The sequence below is a fragment of the Rhododendron vialii genome, chromosome 1a, assembly GCF_030253575.1.
Source record: "Rhododendron vialii isolate Sample 1 chromosome 1a, ASM3025357v1".
NCBI lineage: Eukaryota > Viridiplantae > Streptophyta > Magnoliopsida > Ericales > Ericaceae > Rhododendron > Rhododendron vialii.
In genome coordinates, this window is record NC_080557.1 from 44,279,125 (window position 1) to 44,295,633 (window position 16,509).

The 16,509-nt window shown below is 38.0% G+C and overlaps 1 protein-coding gene across 1 annotated transcript; it reads right to left on the reverse strand.

Moving 5' to 3' along the window:
- Positions 1 to 1,661: 1,661 nt before the first annotated feature.
- LOC131319182 (ABC transporter B family member 25, mitochondrial) lies at positions 1,662 to 15,580 on the reverse strand. The gene is made up of 20 exons (XM_058349345.1): positions 15,174 to 15,580; positions 13,373 to 13,609; positions 13,026 to 13,212; positions 12,717 to 12,778; positions 10,195 to 10,238; positions 8,768 to 8,870; positions 8,507 to 8,614; positions 8,062 to 8,145; positions 7,890 to 7,950; positions 7,447 to 7,592; positions 7,248 to 7,364; positions 6,583 to 6,668; positions 6,154 to 6,242; positions 5,824 to 5,879; positions 5,111 to 5,191; positions 4,941 to 5,006; positions 4,752 to 4,844; positions 3,441 to 3,505; positions 2,379 to 2,514; positions 1,662 to 2,016 (listed from the first exon to the last, which is right to left on the reverse strand). The coding sequence occupies exons 1-20, from the start codon at positions 15,432 to 15,434 to the stop codon at positions 1,879 to 1,881; spliced, it is 2,220 nt and encodes a 739-aa protein (XP_058205328.1). The 5' UTR covers positions 15,435 to 15,580; the 3' UTR covers positions 1,662 to 1,878.
- Between the last annotated feature and the right edge of the window lie 929 nt (positions 15,581 to 16,509).

Consider the following 16,509-nt stretch of genomic DNA (forward strand, 5'->3'; position numbering starts at 1 on the left):
TAGACACTTTCTGAGACATTATCATGTGAAGAAATTTTAGAACCAGTGATCCTATATCATTGCATTGAAAAGCAAAATGTGGGTTTCTAATGTCTAACCTTTTACAAAATGTATGGCGCGTTCTTCATCGACGCAAGAATCGAGATATCCGTTACCAAGAGTCATTTGCTTGTATGAAAGATGCAAGCGCCAACACTGCCTGCAAACGCTTAGGAGCGTGCTTTCTTGTTTAATTTTTCTTGCAAGTGCAGACCTCGATGAGTAGGGGGCATAACAGTAAGCATGAGGCTGGGCAGAGCAACTGTTGGAGCGAATCTTTGTGGCCGATAAGATTTCGTTGTCGGATGCGTTGTAGGAAAAAGCTCGGACTCTCGAATTTGAGTTGTTTTATTTCTTTTGCTCGGCCTCGAATTTGAGTTGTTCTTGGTGAAGACTGAAGAAAGCCGTTGGCGGTTCTCCTTGCAACGCAAAAACTTCAAGTTGGAATCAAAACACCACATGACGGTGTCTCAAAAGGGCACAAAATAATTTTTTCTGGACCAGATGGTTTTAACATTGGGAGCTAATAATGCCAAAACCCCTTTTGTTTCTATCAAAACTCCATATTTATCTTTCATTGCATGATTTAATTTTCCTCCATTGCATCACTTGCTTTACGAAAATGCCCATTGATATCCCTTAGGAGTATTTTAACGTTCTTTTGGCATTTCATCATCATCAGAGCTTTAACTCTCTTTTTTCAAGAATACTAGAGCTTCATGAAGGTCCAACGAAGCTACTGTTTATCAGCTTTAAAATGGTGCAAAGCAGTTATTGTTATTATTTAGCTTTTTTTTTAAGGATATTTTTTAGCTTAAAAATATAAGAGTATTGCTCTTCTACTGTTTGTTAGACTTGTCTTTTTCAATTTGGGTGGACTTGCTTGCCTTTGATTGATCTGTAACATTTAAACTTGGAGGATATGATCGTGAACAGGAGGAATTGAAAACATGGGTTGTTAGATTGGTTGCTTTGCTTTGATCAAACTAATTATATGGGTTGTTTTCACTTGGGATCAAAATTGAGAAAAACTTATTCACGGCAGATTCACGGCTCCACGCAATTTCGGCCGTCCATTCGTGCAATTAATGGTTGAGATTTCTTTTCAATTTTGACCGGTCAAAATTAGTTTTCAATCTGGACAGTCCAAAAACACTTCGGACGTGCGCGATTGAGTACCGCAAACACTTATTTACAGGACACCCCGTAAAAAAGTTTCTCAACATAATTTTGCTTGAAATCCGAACTAAAAATAGTTGCTCTATATGCAACACCCCCCCCCCCTCTCAAGTTTGAAGCTTTGGTATTCTTAAAAAATAAAAGGTTCACGCTATGGTGGAATGCCAAAAGAACGTTAAAATACTCCTAAGAGATTTTAAGGGGCATTTTCGTAAAGCAAGTGGTGCAGTAAAGGACAATTATGTCATGCAATCAAAGGAAAATATTGAATTTTAGCAGGAACAAAAAAAAATTTGACAGGAACAAAAAAGATTTTGGCATTATCAATTTCCTTAACATTTCACTCGCTATTAGTCCAATCAAATTATTCACTCATGCCTCGCTATCGATCCAATGATCCAAACCGCATTGACTTCTACACCATTTGTAACCGGAGAAAGAAATGGCACAACACACCGTTTAATATATGCGCACATCAAGAATTGCAATGGCCAGAAAATGCTGGGATTGTTTCCTCCAGTTACACTGACTATCAATTAGGAAAACATAATTGAGGACTGATTTATATAAATTAAAAAAAAACTTGGATACTACAGTATTTTACAAGACTATACCATTTGAAATTTTCTGGGCATTGTGGAATATACAAAACTGCCATGCCTAGACTTTGAGGGCTACATCAGCTCCATCAGGAGCATTATTTTGCTGTCCCCAAAGCTGGGCATATCTTCCTGCCTTTGACAAAAGAATTTCATGGGGTCCTTGCTCCACCACCTTGCCGTTCTCGAGAACTATAATCTGGTGAAAATAAATCAGAAATACAGAATCCATAAGCAAAGAGATGACGGTCCCGAAAAAAGCCAAATGGAAACTGCATGCCTGAACTATTAAATAGCCAGGAGTTGTTTTGTAAGCGGAATCAAATAAATGCATGAGATGGGGAAAAAGGAAATTTTTAAGGAAAAATAAGAGAAAATGGGATACCCAAGGACATGATAGAATTTGAGAAGATGGGAGACCTAAGTATTAAATATTTGAACAAGTTGGAGCCAATAATATTCCTTCACTATTTGGCAATACTTTACTTTCAAATTACTACAAAACTGATGTGCATTCCCATCTCTATGAACTTGAGAAATGTGAAAGAAACAAGTCAATACCTCATCGCACTGCATCGCCGTTGTAAGCCTATGAGCTACAAAGACTGAAGTTCTGTTATTAGCAAGGGACTTCAAAGCATTCAGTATCTCTGCTTCCGTTGTGCTATCAAGAGCGCTGGTAGCTTCATCGCAAAGCCTGAACAGAGAAAATCGAATGAAAATCCTGTTGATTTTCTCAATGAAACAAGAAAGATAAACACCTCCCTCGCAGAGGAACGGGCCATGAAAGCGACTACAAACCTATGTCAACTTAACCCTGTTCCTAAGATTTGATTAGACTGTGAAGAAAGGCATAAACATTTTCAAAACTGTTTGTCGTTGTTTCACAAGTTTCCACGATATCTTTCTGAAAACTTCAAAACTTAGCTATTAAGAAAGCGCTTTTAATTTTTTTTTGGTGAAAAAAGAACCAACTCATATTAGACAACAAAAATAGTTTTCCAATTCTCGAAAACAATATCCGAGAGTACATACAATTGTGTATTTGTATTTTTAAAAATATTTTCTAATCTCTTGACAAATTATTCTAAAACAGGAACAGAAAGCAAAGCTAAGTCCAAAGCAAATCGTCACTTAGTAGCTAGAAGTTATCCAAAAGCAATCATAACCATAAGGTCTTTTGCACATCATGATTTAAGGGTCATGAATAACCTGTGCATGTAAATATGGTCATGACATACAGGGGTGTGATGCATATTAGTCATGCTTATGTTGTTGATGATTGAAATAAGCCCACACTCAAATATGAAAAGTGAAAACATTTGATGCTAAGAAAAACAAGACATTTCAGCCAAGGATACAAGAGAAGACTTTCAGACAATTCTCCAGAATAACCTTGTCTCTTGATACCAGTTTAATGTAGTGGTGGTAAGTTCAGGATTAATGATGATGACGCAAATATGCAGACTTACTCATCATGAGATGTTATCAAAAGGCTGCGTGCTGATGAGCTACAGTACAAATTAATACCGGGGTGTTTGAAGGGCCGAAGGGGAGTACTTAATTGCTCGAACAGTTACTCAAACCTAAACAGGGAAAAACTATGAAAGAAAACAAACATACAGAATGGTAGGCGCTTTCAGGAATGCACGAGCTAGTGCCACGCGTTGCTTCTCACCACCACTTAACTGCAGGATATAAAACATAGCCAAATTATCAAAACCCACTGAAAAAATTAAAAATTTGTAGCCTAAAGATAATTTGGACAATAAACAGTCGCCAACTTAACCCTATTTGACGTTCTCCAAATCTTCATTTCTATTCCGAAGAGCTGTTGTTATCTTCCCATGAACCAAAATTCTCAAAGGTTTCACCAAACTACACGCTTAAAAGATAATTTTCTCAAACTTTCCAAACAGTCACTTCAACATGATGTTTAATTCTGGAAAACTGCTCAAAGAGCTTTACCATTTAAGTTTCTGTTCATCAAAAACTTCAGTTTAGGGGTCAGAACAAACTCTGTTGCTAAGTGGGGTATGCATACTCCCTTTGACATGTACTGTGTTCCAAATTCCATGTTAAACATGGGCACCAATGTTTTGAAACCCGGACCGGACCGGCCGGTTCAACTGGTTGGACCGTGAACCAGACCATACTCCGGTCCAGACATTGACAAAAACCGTTCTAGATTGAAAACTGGCCTCCTTAATGAAAACCGCTAGAAATAGGCAGTCAAACCGCTGAACCAGTCAACCCAGTGACAGATCAATTGAACCGGACCTGTGAAAATTTGAACTCGCCTTTGGAAAAAGTAACTTTTAAACGCCAATAAAGTGGAAAACATTAGGTCTAGAGTACTTGCCTTGGGCAGTACACACAGGAACTCCACCCACCCTTGATTTCTGACTAGTCGAAAGTGTTGCTCCCAAAAGGATTCTAACCGATGTGGGACGGAGGAAAAACATGAAAACTGCATCTCTTTACTGATTCATTGTTCTTTTTACACTATTAATACTCCCTCCGTCCCATAATATTTGTCCGGTCCGCAAAATGGAGACGTAAAAATAATACTATTTTTGTAAGAAAAGTTGAAAAAAAATTCAACAATTTACTAGATCTCGACGAGTTCTTTTAACTTATGAAAAAAATTTGAATTTTTTCTCGAAAGAAATGCATTATTTTTTAGTCCTCGTTTCGCGGACCGGACAAACATTATGGGACGGAGGGAGTATATTTTTAACATAATTATGACATAACGGTTCAACTCCAATTCGACCGCGGTTGAACCAGTGACCAGTCCACCTGGTCCATTTTCCGGTTCACTCACCGGTCCGGTTTTTAAAACATTGATGGGCACACACTGGAGATTTAAACTGCTCAATACAATGATGACAGAAGTATGTATCATCTAACTGAAAGCAGTTGGTTTCTCACCTTCAAGCCACGTTCCCCTACCACGGTTGAATATTTTTCGGGGAAATTCATGATGGTGTCATGAATTGCTGCCCGACGAGCGGCATCATAAACCTAGAGGTGACCATAAAATTACTATGTTAACATTACATGCTCTCCTGTGTAGACGAAACATAAATCAATCTACGACATAATAATTTGAACGCAAACCTCCTCCGTTGTTGCTGAAAGGCGACCATAATGAATGTTATGAAATATTGTGTCATTGAAAAGTACCTGCAAAAGCAGAATGAGTTGCTTGATTAATGAATTTCGTAACTTTTTATAACCAGAAAAAGAAAAAGAGGAAATTAACAAAACAAAATGTTCTGTTAACTCACAGTATCTTGTGGAACAACACCAATTGGCTTCCGAAGACTCTCCAGTGTTACATTCCGTATAAGTTGACCATCTACCCTTATCTGTCAAGTAGCAATAGTTAAAGACGCGTGCAAGAAATCACCACACCGATCCCTCACTAGATATATCACTAGTGCTTCTGAACTCATTTTGTTTAATTGTTGTAGGAAAAGAGAGCACATTTTTTTGATAGTTTGATATCTAGCCTTGCAAGGTGGTCCTTGCAGATTCACACAGGATTCCAAGTGTCCCCCTTCCATTATCCTTTTATTAATTATATTTTCTGTCAACACCATGAGGATAGGAAAACTAATCTAGATCTTCAGCTTCATGCAGCTGATCATAATTTGAAGCAAGACCTCGGACTTTTATATGTAAAATCATGCAGGGACCAAATTGCAAAAACACATTCCTTTTTCCCTTGTGCCATAGGCAGCGTTAAGTAGTAGGATAGTGAGTTAGATTACTACAAGGAGTATATATGCTGCTTGATCAGCTTGAACCCTGAACCTTCCAGCACTTAATTGCTGTTCATTAACTCTTTTTTGGTTTCCCCCCTAAAGGGACTTTTGTCCAGCTTTGAGATTATAATTATCAAATTTACTACAGGCCACAACAGATAAAACATAGCCAGATGATGAAAATATCCAAAGCATTATCTGGGGAAAAAACATCAAAAAGAAGCAGTTCTTACATTTCCAGAATGGGTGTCAAAAAATCTGAACATCAGTCTAAGAATGGTAGACTTTCCTGCAAGCAAATCAAAATTAAAAATCAAGGGTGCTGCACAAAAAATCATCTGGTGATTCAAGGATGATGATACTAAGTGATGAAAAGACAAAGTTCCAGTGCATGTGCATATCTCCCATGTCAATACTGTGAAGTGAAATCCCACATCCCCTGGGCACAAAGCAATCTGTGGTGCATAAGCGTGAGGGCACCTTTAACTGCTTACGGATCACATTGCCTGGGTACGGAACATGGGCAGAAAATATAAAGAAACATGGAATATCTGAAGCCTTACCACTGCCACTGGTTCCAACAATAGCAACACTTTTTCCAGCAGGCACAACAAAAGATACCCCATTAAGAATCTTTCTTTCCGGCACATAACTAGAGGAAGAGAAACAAAGGGATCAAATCAGCAGAAATATATCACAAAGATAATATAAGAGTGGATTTGTTCTATACAGTCCAAATGCCAGTAGAGGTCACACAAGTAGGTCATTAAAACCCAAAGTTCTATAAGAACGATCAACTAAAGGTGTATCATCACTCCTGTCATACTTTTTAGACTTAGCTATTTAGATTCAAAATACAACAGATTAGTAAAAATGTCCAATTTGCTAGAACTAAGCATATCCCTATAGTTTCTACCTCATACACTTTCAATCCGGAACCAGATGTTTCGACCTTCTACGTAAAAAGGCAAAACTAAGACACAAATGAAAACCTGAAGTGAACATTGTCAAATTTGATCTCGCCACCATGTAGATCCAGAGGCTTTGCATCAGGTTCATCTCGAACTTCAGGTTTCACCTGTGGTAACCATCAACAAAATTTATTTTCTAGGCATTAAACAGAACTAGTATAGACAGGAAATTTAAAGCACTTGAAATTTGACAACATAAGATCTTGACACAACATAAAAAAGACAATAGTCCTGCACAAAATGACAACAGCTAAACAGCCCAACAAAAAAAACTCAGAGCTGCCTAAGGCACTTATTTGCCTCCAAACTCTATCCAGAAAAAAAAGGTCAAGGTGAATCCATAAAAATGAGAACGCTGATAAAAAAGATGGTGTTAATTGGAAATTTTGAATTAATAGATCAAGACCAACACAAGTAGAAAAGAAGGCAAACTCCCTAGCAAAATGTTACATATCATTTGCATTGTGAAAACCAGCATACTGTTCATCACCATAAAAGTAAATATTCATATTTCATAGCAAACTTTTTACAATAATTTTTTCTATCAGTAAATGCATACATACACAGGATATACCTGCAGAGCTCCAAGGTTTTTGAAGTCACATATAAACCATACAGTATTTGATAACGCAAGCATTAGTTGTTGTACTGAAACTGATAGAGAAACACAAGCAGCTGCTAACTACCTCTAATAACTGAAACAGAGACTTCATGTCGATAAGACTTTGTACAGTCTCACGATACACACTGCCAAGGAAGTTGAGAGGGAGAGACAGCTGGAAGAGGAGCCCATTTACCATAACCTACATTCCATTGATGATTTATGAGATTCATATTTTCAAGAATACAAAATTGACTGAGTGCACATATCAAGTAGGCATTTACCAAATCACCAACTGTCATCTGGCCATTCATAATCCCCTGGGAACACAATACCATAGCTGCTGATAGAGCTGCACTAAATATTACATTTTGACCAAAGTTCAAGAAAGCAAGGCTGCGTTGCGTTTTTAATGCAGCATCTTCATACCCTGAAAGATGAATTACCCTCATGAATCAACTAGATTTACTTTTTTTGGAACTAAAAATAAAAAAGGAAAACTTAAATTCCAGTAAACCACAAGAACCAGAAAACTAAAAAAACGAAGCTATACGGTGGTATGGCTGGCAAGACCCCACTCAATTTGCTGACATTCAGATCTATCAGCACATGGACCTGTCTTTATGCATTAGACAACAACTACTACTGTAACAAGCCTTCTCCCAACCACTTAACAGTTGACTACAAAATGCTATGTGCCATTCATCTTTAGTAGTTAAAAACTTACTCTTTAGGAGCTCATCGTACTTCTGTACTTCATAAGCCTCATTGTTGAAATATTTGACTGTCTGAAAATACAAGTCGTTAAGTGAGAAAACATCAACAACCAGAAAAATAATCTAGGATAAGGAATTATAGACCGAAGAAACATATCCAAGAAGGATACAATAACACTTCACCTCATAATTAAGAAGTGAATCTACTGCCCTCTTAGTTGACTCATTATCAGCTTTGTTCATGGCCTTCCTAAACTTGGTCCTCCACTAGAAAATACAATTTATGTGGAGAAAACAATGGCAAAGAATCATTAGCTTAAAAGAAGCAAAAAGTATGCAGGGTAGCAGGTTTGACCCCAAGTAGTATCATGTTAGAACGTCAACAGTACATATAAAGTAAGACCATATTTCTTAAAGGACAAAAATTGAAGTCAAAGGACTCAACTAATCTATAAAGTGAACAATCACTGTCAAAATACCCAATTGGCAGTGATGAAAAACTCGTGAAGAGAGTACCAAAGATGTATAAAACAAAACTAGGTACTTAACCACTAAAACAAATTAGTCTACCAGAAGCTAATAACAACAAATGATAACAAACAAGAAGAGTGTGCAGTAGATAATGAACCTGAGTTATCGTCAATGTGTAAATAACATATGCAGCAACTGATAGAGAAGTGATCCACGCAAATGGTGCACCGAATTTGTATGCCAGTATACCTGATACCATACATATCTGGAAGGATACAGGTTAAATCTGCCGATATTTCCTTGAGGGACAACAAAGTAAAAGCAAAAACAGACATCTGATTCAAGCAAATATGGCCTTGTCATTAAAGACGAAATCAAACAAGAAGAAAGCCCATAGGCAACTGGTATAGAGCCATACCTCTAAGATGGTGGGTACGACATTGAATACCATGGCAGAAAGGATAAAGTTTATTGCACGGCTACCACGATCAATAATCCGACTTAAAGCACCTGTTTCCCGACTGCAAACGAGAACAGATAGTAAGGAACTGTACAACTACTTCATCTTACAACCATTTTGAAAAAGAAGAATCTAATGCTAAACTTTCAAATATCATCATCCTCCATGATATAGAGTACTACATAAGGATGTTGAAAACCCCTCTTTCTTTCTTTTCTTATTTTTTTGCAGCTAATTTTCATCTATAACCATCTAATAGTTGAGAAATCTTTCATCCAACTATTAAATACATTACATTCTAAATTTCTAAGGAGAGTCCTAGGCACCGGTAGGGAGTCGAGTTTAAGTGCATAGGCACAGGGTCGGCCCTGACATTTTGGAGGCCCAAGGCGAACTTTAAAAAGAAAAGGGACCATTTATGCATTTCACGAGCAAAAACAAAATAATTACTCCAAAACTATTCTACATTACAAATATTGGAACAGCCACTTAAGGATCATTCCTCTTGCATTTTTCAGTAACAGAACGACTTATGCTCTTATAATCAATTTTTTTTCTTATTTGATGGGCTTATTTAGCATTAATTCACTTGTATATACCTATTCTAATGATATTTACACAACTTTTGGTGGGGTCCTTTTTTAGCAAATTTTTGGGGGCCCAAGAGGAAACTCTTGCTCGCCTTTGCTTATGGCCGGTACTACGCTTAGGTCAACCCCCTGATAGGAGAGAAAGCACACACAGAAAGCAAGAGGCTTTCCTTTCACCCATCCTGTAATCATGTTTTTATCTTTTCAGATAAAGATTACCAAAAAGATTGCAAGGTAGGCTTCTTACGTTAAAGAATTCCCCATATTGAGCAACCCCACCCCAATTTCAACTTATCCTTTCAAACTCGGGCTTGACTCCACTTGGATTGGGCAGATTGAGCCAGGGGTCAAGCCTAGGGCCCGAGACATATCACAAGGTCACGCATGCTGGGTTTTAGCATTCCCAGCTTGACTGAATCAGTCCAAGTTGTGGACCTACCAAGACATCAACACTAGAATCAGAAGAAAAAATCTCCTTCTAAAGAGCCAGGAATACAAAGAACCAATCATTGCATGCAGAAACAAGGTACTTTAGTCAGACAAGAAATATATTCATCTGTTCTACAATTCTACTGATTTCCTACAAATGGACAAGGTACCTTATTCAAATGCATCGCTGCCATTAAGATAAATAAATCCGTTCCTCCGTTTCAGTGATTTACTAAAAAGGGAACACCACCCGTACATCTCATAGAAAACATTGTCCACTAACTAACACAAATTTTATCATTGATGGTACGTCCAACAAATATAAAAGTAACAGGTAAAGTCTTATTAGAAAGAAAGTGAGCACACCTGAGGTGGTAACTAAGGTCAAGCTCATGCAAATGTGCGAACACCTGCAAAAATCAACTGTTTCATATGTCACAACTGACATGGAGTTAACTTAAATTGCCTAAAGGTCAAACAATAATTCCAAGGACAAAACCTGGAAGCATGTGAACAACAGATGAAATGATGAATATGAATACCAATATGCCAAGGTAAGGGTGTTTTAGACCCATCACTTGTCAATTGAATGTCAAGCGAATTAACCTTTTCCGCATGGAATATAGCTAGATGATATACTTATATATACAATGTAACTTGAGGACTTGCATTGCAAATCATCATCAGTTTTCAGCCGAACTCTTTCTTAGTCCTTTTTCTCGTAGTATAAGAGCATCTATGGTTCATACAACTATCTCTAAAGCACACTACATTCTGCTCCCCAACATCTTTGAAAAGAAATTGCAACACCGTCAAAGAAAAGTACTTTTAAAGGAGAACAAGGAAGGCAAGTATGAAAAGATAGCAATAAAGATACTTGTTTTGGATAAGGGAAGGAAGAACTTATACTAGCCACCCTCAAAAGACCACTGAATATCTACCTTTCTACATAATGCCAAGATCCCAAACCCTCAGAATGACCATAGAATAGTCTTGAATAACGCAGCATTTGGCATTTTAAAAAGATATATTCACTACTTTTAAGGCATATCAAATAGTACAGATCTATTCACTTTCATTGCATCTTTCTTCCTCAAGGACTTCACATTACTTGATTAACTCTCTGAAAACACTGAAAGTTGATCTGAACTCTTTTCAGGCCATATCTTAGAAGTGACTGAAAGGACAAAGGACTGAATGAGGGCCAGACACAATTCATTGCTCAATAAGTGTAGATAGGTTTGACCAAAGATATATGGTACGCAAGAGGAAAGAGAAAACATGAATTCATCCATGAAGTGTACGTGGAATCAGAGAAGTGACTGTGTGGGGCCCTTGCTCCTTTACCATTTCTTTGCTCTTTTTTTTATATCCACACTCCCTTTTAAAAGACAAGAAAGGGAGCGTGGATATCAAAAGGAGTGTGAAAATAACTCCCCTTTCTTTATTTGTTCCTGATTTTTCCTCCTTACAACAGACGCCAACCCATGAAATGGCACTCCTTTTTGTTTGCTAACGCCCGTTTGGCATAGCTCAATCCAATTACTGATATACTGATTTTTTTGGGTCTATTTTGGGTCCCACAAAGATGATTCAAACTGCTCATTATTCTCAAAATGTTTTTATGGCTATTCCTACAAAAAAAAAAAATTTAGCTCTATCTGATATCGGTAGAATAGTGTAAAAGCCCTTACTTATATTGGATTGAGCTAATTTTTTGCAGGAATCCATAAAATAAATTTTTTAACAAATAATGAGTGGTTGTGGGGCCCCGCGAAAAATCAATAAATCTTTAATCTGAAATTAAGTGTTTCGTCCTACGAAATGTAAAAAAGCCCTTACCAATATCGGATTGAGTTAATTTTTTGTAGGAATCCATTAAAAATTATTTTAAGAACAATGAGTAGTTGAATCATCTATGTGGGACCTGAAATGGCCACAAAAATCAATAAATCAGCAATCAGATTGAGCTATGCCAAATGGGCCTTAGCAAACAAAAAGGAGGGAGGCGTCTACTGGCAAGGGAGAAAAAATTAGGAGAATAAAAGAAATGGAAAAGGAGCAAGGGCTCCGTACAAAGTCACTTCTTGGATGCCACGTAGGCTTCATGGAGGAATTCATGTTTTCACTTTCCTGGTGTGTACCATTTCTCTTGATGAAAAATTGCTTCACAAGCAGAAATGATGGTTACAATAGGGTGTGAATGAGAAAAAGTTACTACCATTTGATTCATTTCTGCACATAGAGTGGCTCAAAAGAGCAGTTGTCACTTCTTTACTCATACATAGTCCCTCAGATAATGGAAGAATTGGTGAAGGAACACATAATCTGGTGGGGCCCTCAACTATCGCTAATGGCAGTTTGTTCTGTCTACAGAACTTCGAGAAGAATAGTCTCTAGATTTCAGGTTTAAAAGCCTTGCTCATAAGAGTCTCTTGTGTGTGTCCAAGCATGCTCTTTTGTGTGCTCATATTAAACTTATCCGGAGACACTGAGTTTTTTGTTTGGCCGCTGGCCAGCAACTTTATTATGGACTTTTTTCTTTGGTTGTCTTCAGCTGGTTAGTGATTGGATGGGTTGCCTCTACTAAGTTTAGCCTACATTTGCTACTGAAACTTTTGTCCTCTCTTTTTTTCCCACCTGACTGGAAGTTTTTAACCAGATATACATACAATTGCTGTAATTTTATATGAGGCAGAGTTGATAATCAAACTTAGAAAGTGATAACAAAGGAGAGAGTAAGGTATATCACTTGGCTGGTCAATTGATTCCTCGATAAAGATTGGCAACAATGCCCACAACACATATATGCCCAATCATGACAAAGAGCACGTTATTTTGGGTCCTCAAATAGTACAAATGGAAACCAGAAACCAGCAATCTCATACCTTCCTAGATACAGATCGGATCGTTCGTAATGCAACCTTGGAGAACACAGCAGTTCGCAACTCTGTAACAAGTTAAACAACAACTTTGCATGTCATAAGGAAATGCACCAAAAATACTTAAGAAAGTACATTTCACACCATAGAAATGAGTTGGATTTGGAATGGAGACTATCTTAGTTAAAAGGCAATCTGCAAGCGAACACTATATGCATAAAGAAGCTTTAATCTACAATAAAAAGGAAATCATAAACGGGATTCACTTCACAGGAAATCAAAGCCACGCATTATTTGCTACATCAAGTGACGTACCATTGAAAGCAGCAGCCCCTGCCCGTGCTATCCCGTATCCAACTAAAACGGCTGCGGGGGTCACAAAAAGAGCTAAGACCGTAGAATTAGCACTTGTAAAAGAAGCAAGAGCAGTAGCATTGCCTGTTGCCGTTGTTAACCAATCAACAGCAAGCTTGAACAGGAAAGGCACCTGAACATTCAAAACCTGGAAAACAAAAGGACTAGAACTTGTTCAGTGATCAGTTGCAGACCACTGTTTCCAGTTCTTACATCCTAGCTACAGCTAATTAATACAGAACATGAGAACAATGTAAAACGATTAATGCACTACAAACCAAAAGAAAATTACAAAAGATTGCACACACCTTGCCTCCAACCAAGAAACCCAAGGCAGCAATCACCCGCCACCGGAACTCAGGGTTATCTTTCATCCACAAGTACTTCACAAGAGTACGTAGAATCTTAGTGTCCGCAACTTGTTCCTCTGGATCTCCCGCTTTCACAACAGTAGCCTTTTCCCCTTGCTTTGTACCTTGTTTTCCACTCACTACCTCACTCCCCATAGACGTCGAGTATAAAGAATACCCATTTGGCATCGAACCCTGTTCAGGACTTCTAATCAGAACACCATAAAATTGACGATGCACCTCATATACATAAACACAAATTAAATACAGGTAGTCTTTGTTACGCTAAAGGTCCGTTGATTTCCTCGATTTTTGGAGACATAGGGGGGCCGCCATTTCAGTGGTAAAACTTAATGAGAGCAACCACTTTCTACATATATTGTAAAAGTTATGTCTGTCTCCACTCATCACCCACACATATACCCATCTAGTGGTAAGTCTGGTGACTGTGTAGCACCGACACAGACAGATGACAAGACACAGACATATGACAAGACACTGACACTCCGATTTTAAAATTTTGGAGGACACAACACGTGGGGGACACGTTTTAAATAATATTTTTGTATTCAATATGAATAAAAAAGGCTCTAATTCTAAATAAGTAGCACCATTTACCTTAAATCTTATTTATCATCACATCATTCACAAAAGTATTCCCACAAAAAGCGTTTCATTGTCTATGTATCTTTATAATCAATAAACTATCATATGTTCTTTCTTTTCTATCTTTCTTCTCGCACTGGTTCACACAAATTAAATACAGGTGAGGCACTCTTAAGGAAGAAAGACTTTTTTAAGGTTCAATAAGAGTCTTAACTCTTAAACTAGTTCGTTTAACACCCCGACGAGTCATGTGAGTGTCTGGAGCATTTTTTAGAGTGATCCAGAGTGTCCAAAACCAAAAATGTTGAGAAAAAACATTACGCTTCGGATTTGAGTGTCAGACACATGTCCGGTCCGGTTCAGTATTGGTGTCCGAAAAGCGTCCAAAACTGCTACATGGATTCTGACGAAGTGTCCAGGCTACATAGATTTGGGATTATATGAGTAGTATCCTTGTCAATTGGCTTTGGGTTGGATATAAAGTTTCTGGTATCAATGCGGAACCCATTCCACTCCACGGTCTAAAAATTTACAATATACACCTCACAATGACAAACCAGCAAAAAAGACTGCACGATGATGGATCCAAAAAAAGCCTACACGTGACAGACCTCATACGCGGCTGCACGTGAAGGGGGATATTAAAAAAATACAGTCCTATATTGCTTGAGAGCAGAATGGTTGATCACTTAATATAATGCCGAGACCTCTCCACTCATTGCCAATTGATTTTGAGTTGGATATAAAGTTTCCACATGTTATTATCATAGTGTTTGTTTCGCTTAAACGAGTCTCGAAAGTAACGGAATGCTCAGTCCTTCGCCTCCCAATAGAATGACCATTCACCTAAATTGTTTAACCTACTTTCTGCACCCTTCTAGCCAACCAAAATGTCGGAACAAACATTTCACGAAAATACTTCCATTCCAGCTTCAGTCCAGTGAACCCTCCAAAGGGGGAGTTAGTCACGTAATCCTTCGAAGACGCTTTCACGCTGGCGCATTATGTGACTTAGATGTGACTTAGAGTGAACAAAACACTACCATACGTGCATAATTGGACATAAGGTCATATCATACATGTACGCACATATAGTGACGCACAAATAGAGAGAGAGAGAGAGAGAGAGAGGAGGAGGAGGAGGAGGTATTACAGGTATTTGGGGAGGTCTAGGCGGGGAGTCCGACAAGAATCCATTGATGCGCTTCAAGAGGTGAGGGTTCGCTCCATGCCGTTGGTATGCGCGGAGAGAGAGGCAAGTCGTGAAGGCTTGCGAAGACAGAGGGGGAGGGCGGAAGTGTACGGCGGCGCTGTGGCAAGAAATCCGGGTACAACCCACGACCGCCATCGTCTCTCTCCTGCGCAGCAAAAAATCGCGCGCCCTAATGCACCGTGACGCGACGACCGCTTGCATTGCGGAGTCCCTCTTTTTCGGGAGGGTTTATGAGTGGAGGAGGGTTAATGACGGCTAGACGGCGGCGGGTAAATTTGTGCGAGTCGGCAGACGCCGCGGGTTACTACATATGATCAGTTTACGGAGAGCATGTGCAAGAAGTAGCCAAGTAGGAGTAAAAACTTAGGCTATGTTTGGAACTTTAGAAAAGAAAAGAAGAGAAAAGAAAGAAAAAGAAAAAGGGAGGAAAATACGAGGAAAAATTTATTATTCACTGAACTTCAAATTTTTATTCTCTTATCTCTTTTTCTTCCAACCAAACTATAAGAGAAAAAAAATTTTAAATTTTCTTTTCTTTTCTTTTCCTTTCCATAAGTTCCAAACAAAGCCTAAGGAACTCAGGGAAAAGAAAGAAGAATTACTTAAAAGATTTTCCCTTCTATAGTTTGGTTGGAAGAGAAATAACTTTGTTTGGAGCTTAGAGAAACTGAAAGAAAAGAAAAGAAGGTTAAAATTTTTTCCGCCAATTGTTTAGATTAGAGAGAAAAGAGGAGAGAAAATAAAGAATTCAAGTTTTGTGAACAGTAAATTTTCCTTCTCATTTTCTCCCAATTTCCCTCTTATTTTCTTTCCATCACTTTCTCTAAATTCCAAACAAAGCCAGAAAAAAATAAAGATTTTAAATTTAGTGAATAGTAAATTTTTCCTCCCATTTTCCTTCTATTTTCTTTTTCTTTCCATAGATTCCAAACGGAGCCTTAGGACCTGTTTGAAAGTTGGAAAAGAAAAGAAAGGAAATTATTTTTTGTTTTGTTATTTTCCTTCTTGTTTCCTCCCAAATCAAACAAGAGAATTTTTCTTTTCTTTTCTTTTCCATATGTTCCAAACAAAGCCTTAGTTCTTTCTAAGCAAATTGCTCTGCTCCAAAAACAGAGGATTGTGTCGATTGTAAGAGATGTGAATCTGCCGGTTCAATAGAATTTTTGAGTGCTCGATTTTATTTATGGCATAAAAACAACTCGCATCATGGGTCTAGCTTATTAATACGTTCCAAAAAACTCTGCTTGAATTTATTTGATTTTAAAAAAAATGACAG

Bases quoted from the DNA above. Each gene is read 5' to 3' on its own strand.
- LOC131319182 (XM_058349345.1), bottom strand. From the start codon at position 15,434: ATGCAAGCGGTCGTCGCGTCACGGTGCATTAGGGCGCGCGATTTTTTG. The intron at 13,213-13,372 runs GTGTGTGCAATC...TTTGTTTTCCAG, and splicing joins GTTTCTTGGTTGGAGGCAAG to GTTTTGAATGTTCAGGTGCC. The intron at 2,515-3,440 runs GTATGTTTGTTT...TTCTCTGTTCAG, and splicing joins CTGAAAGCGCCTACCATTCT to GCTTTGCGATGAAGCTACCA.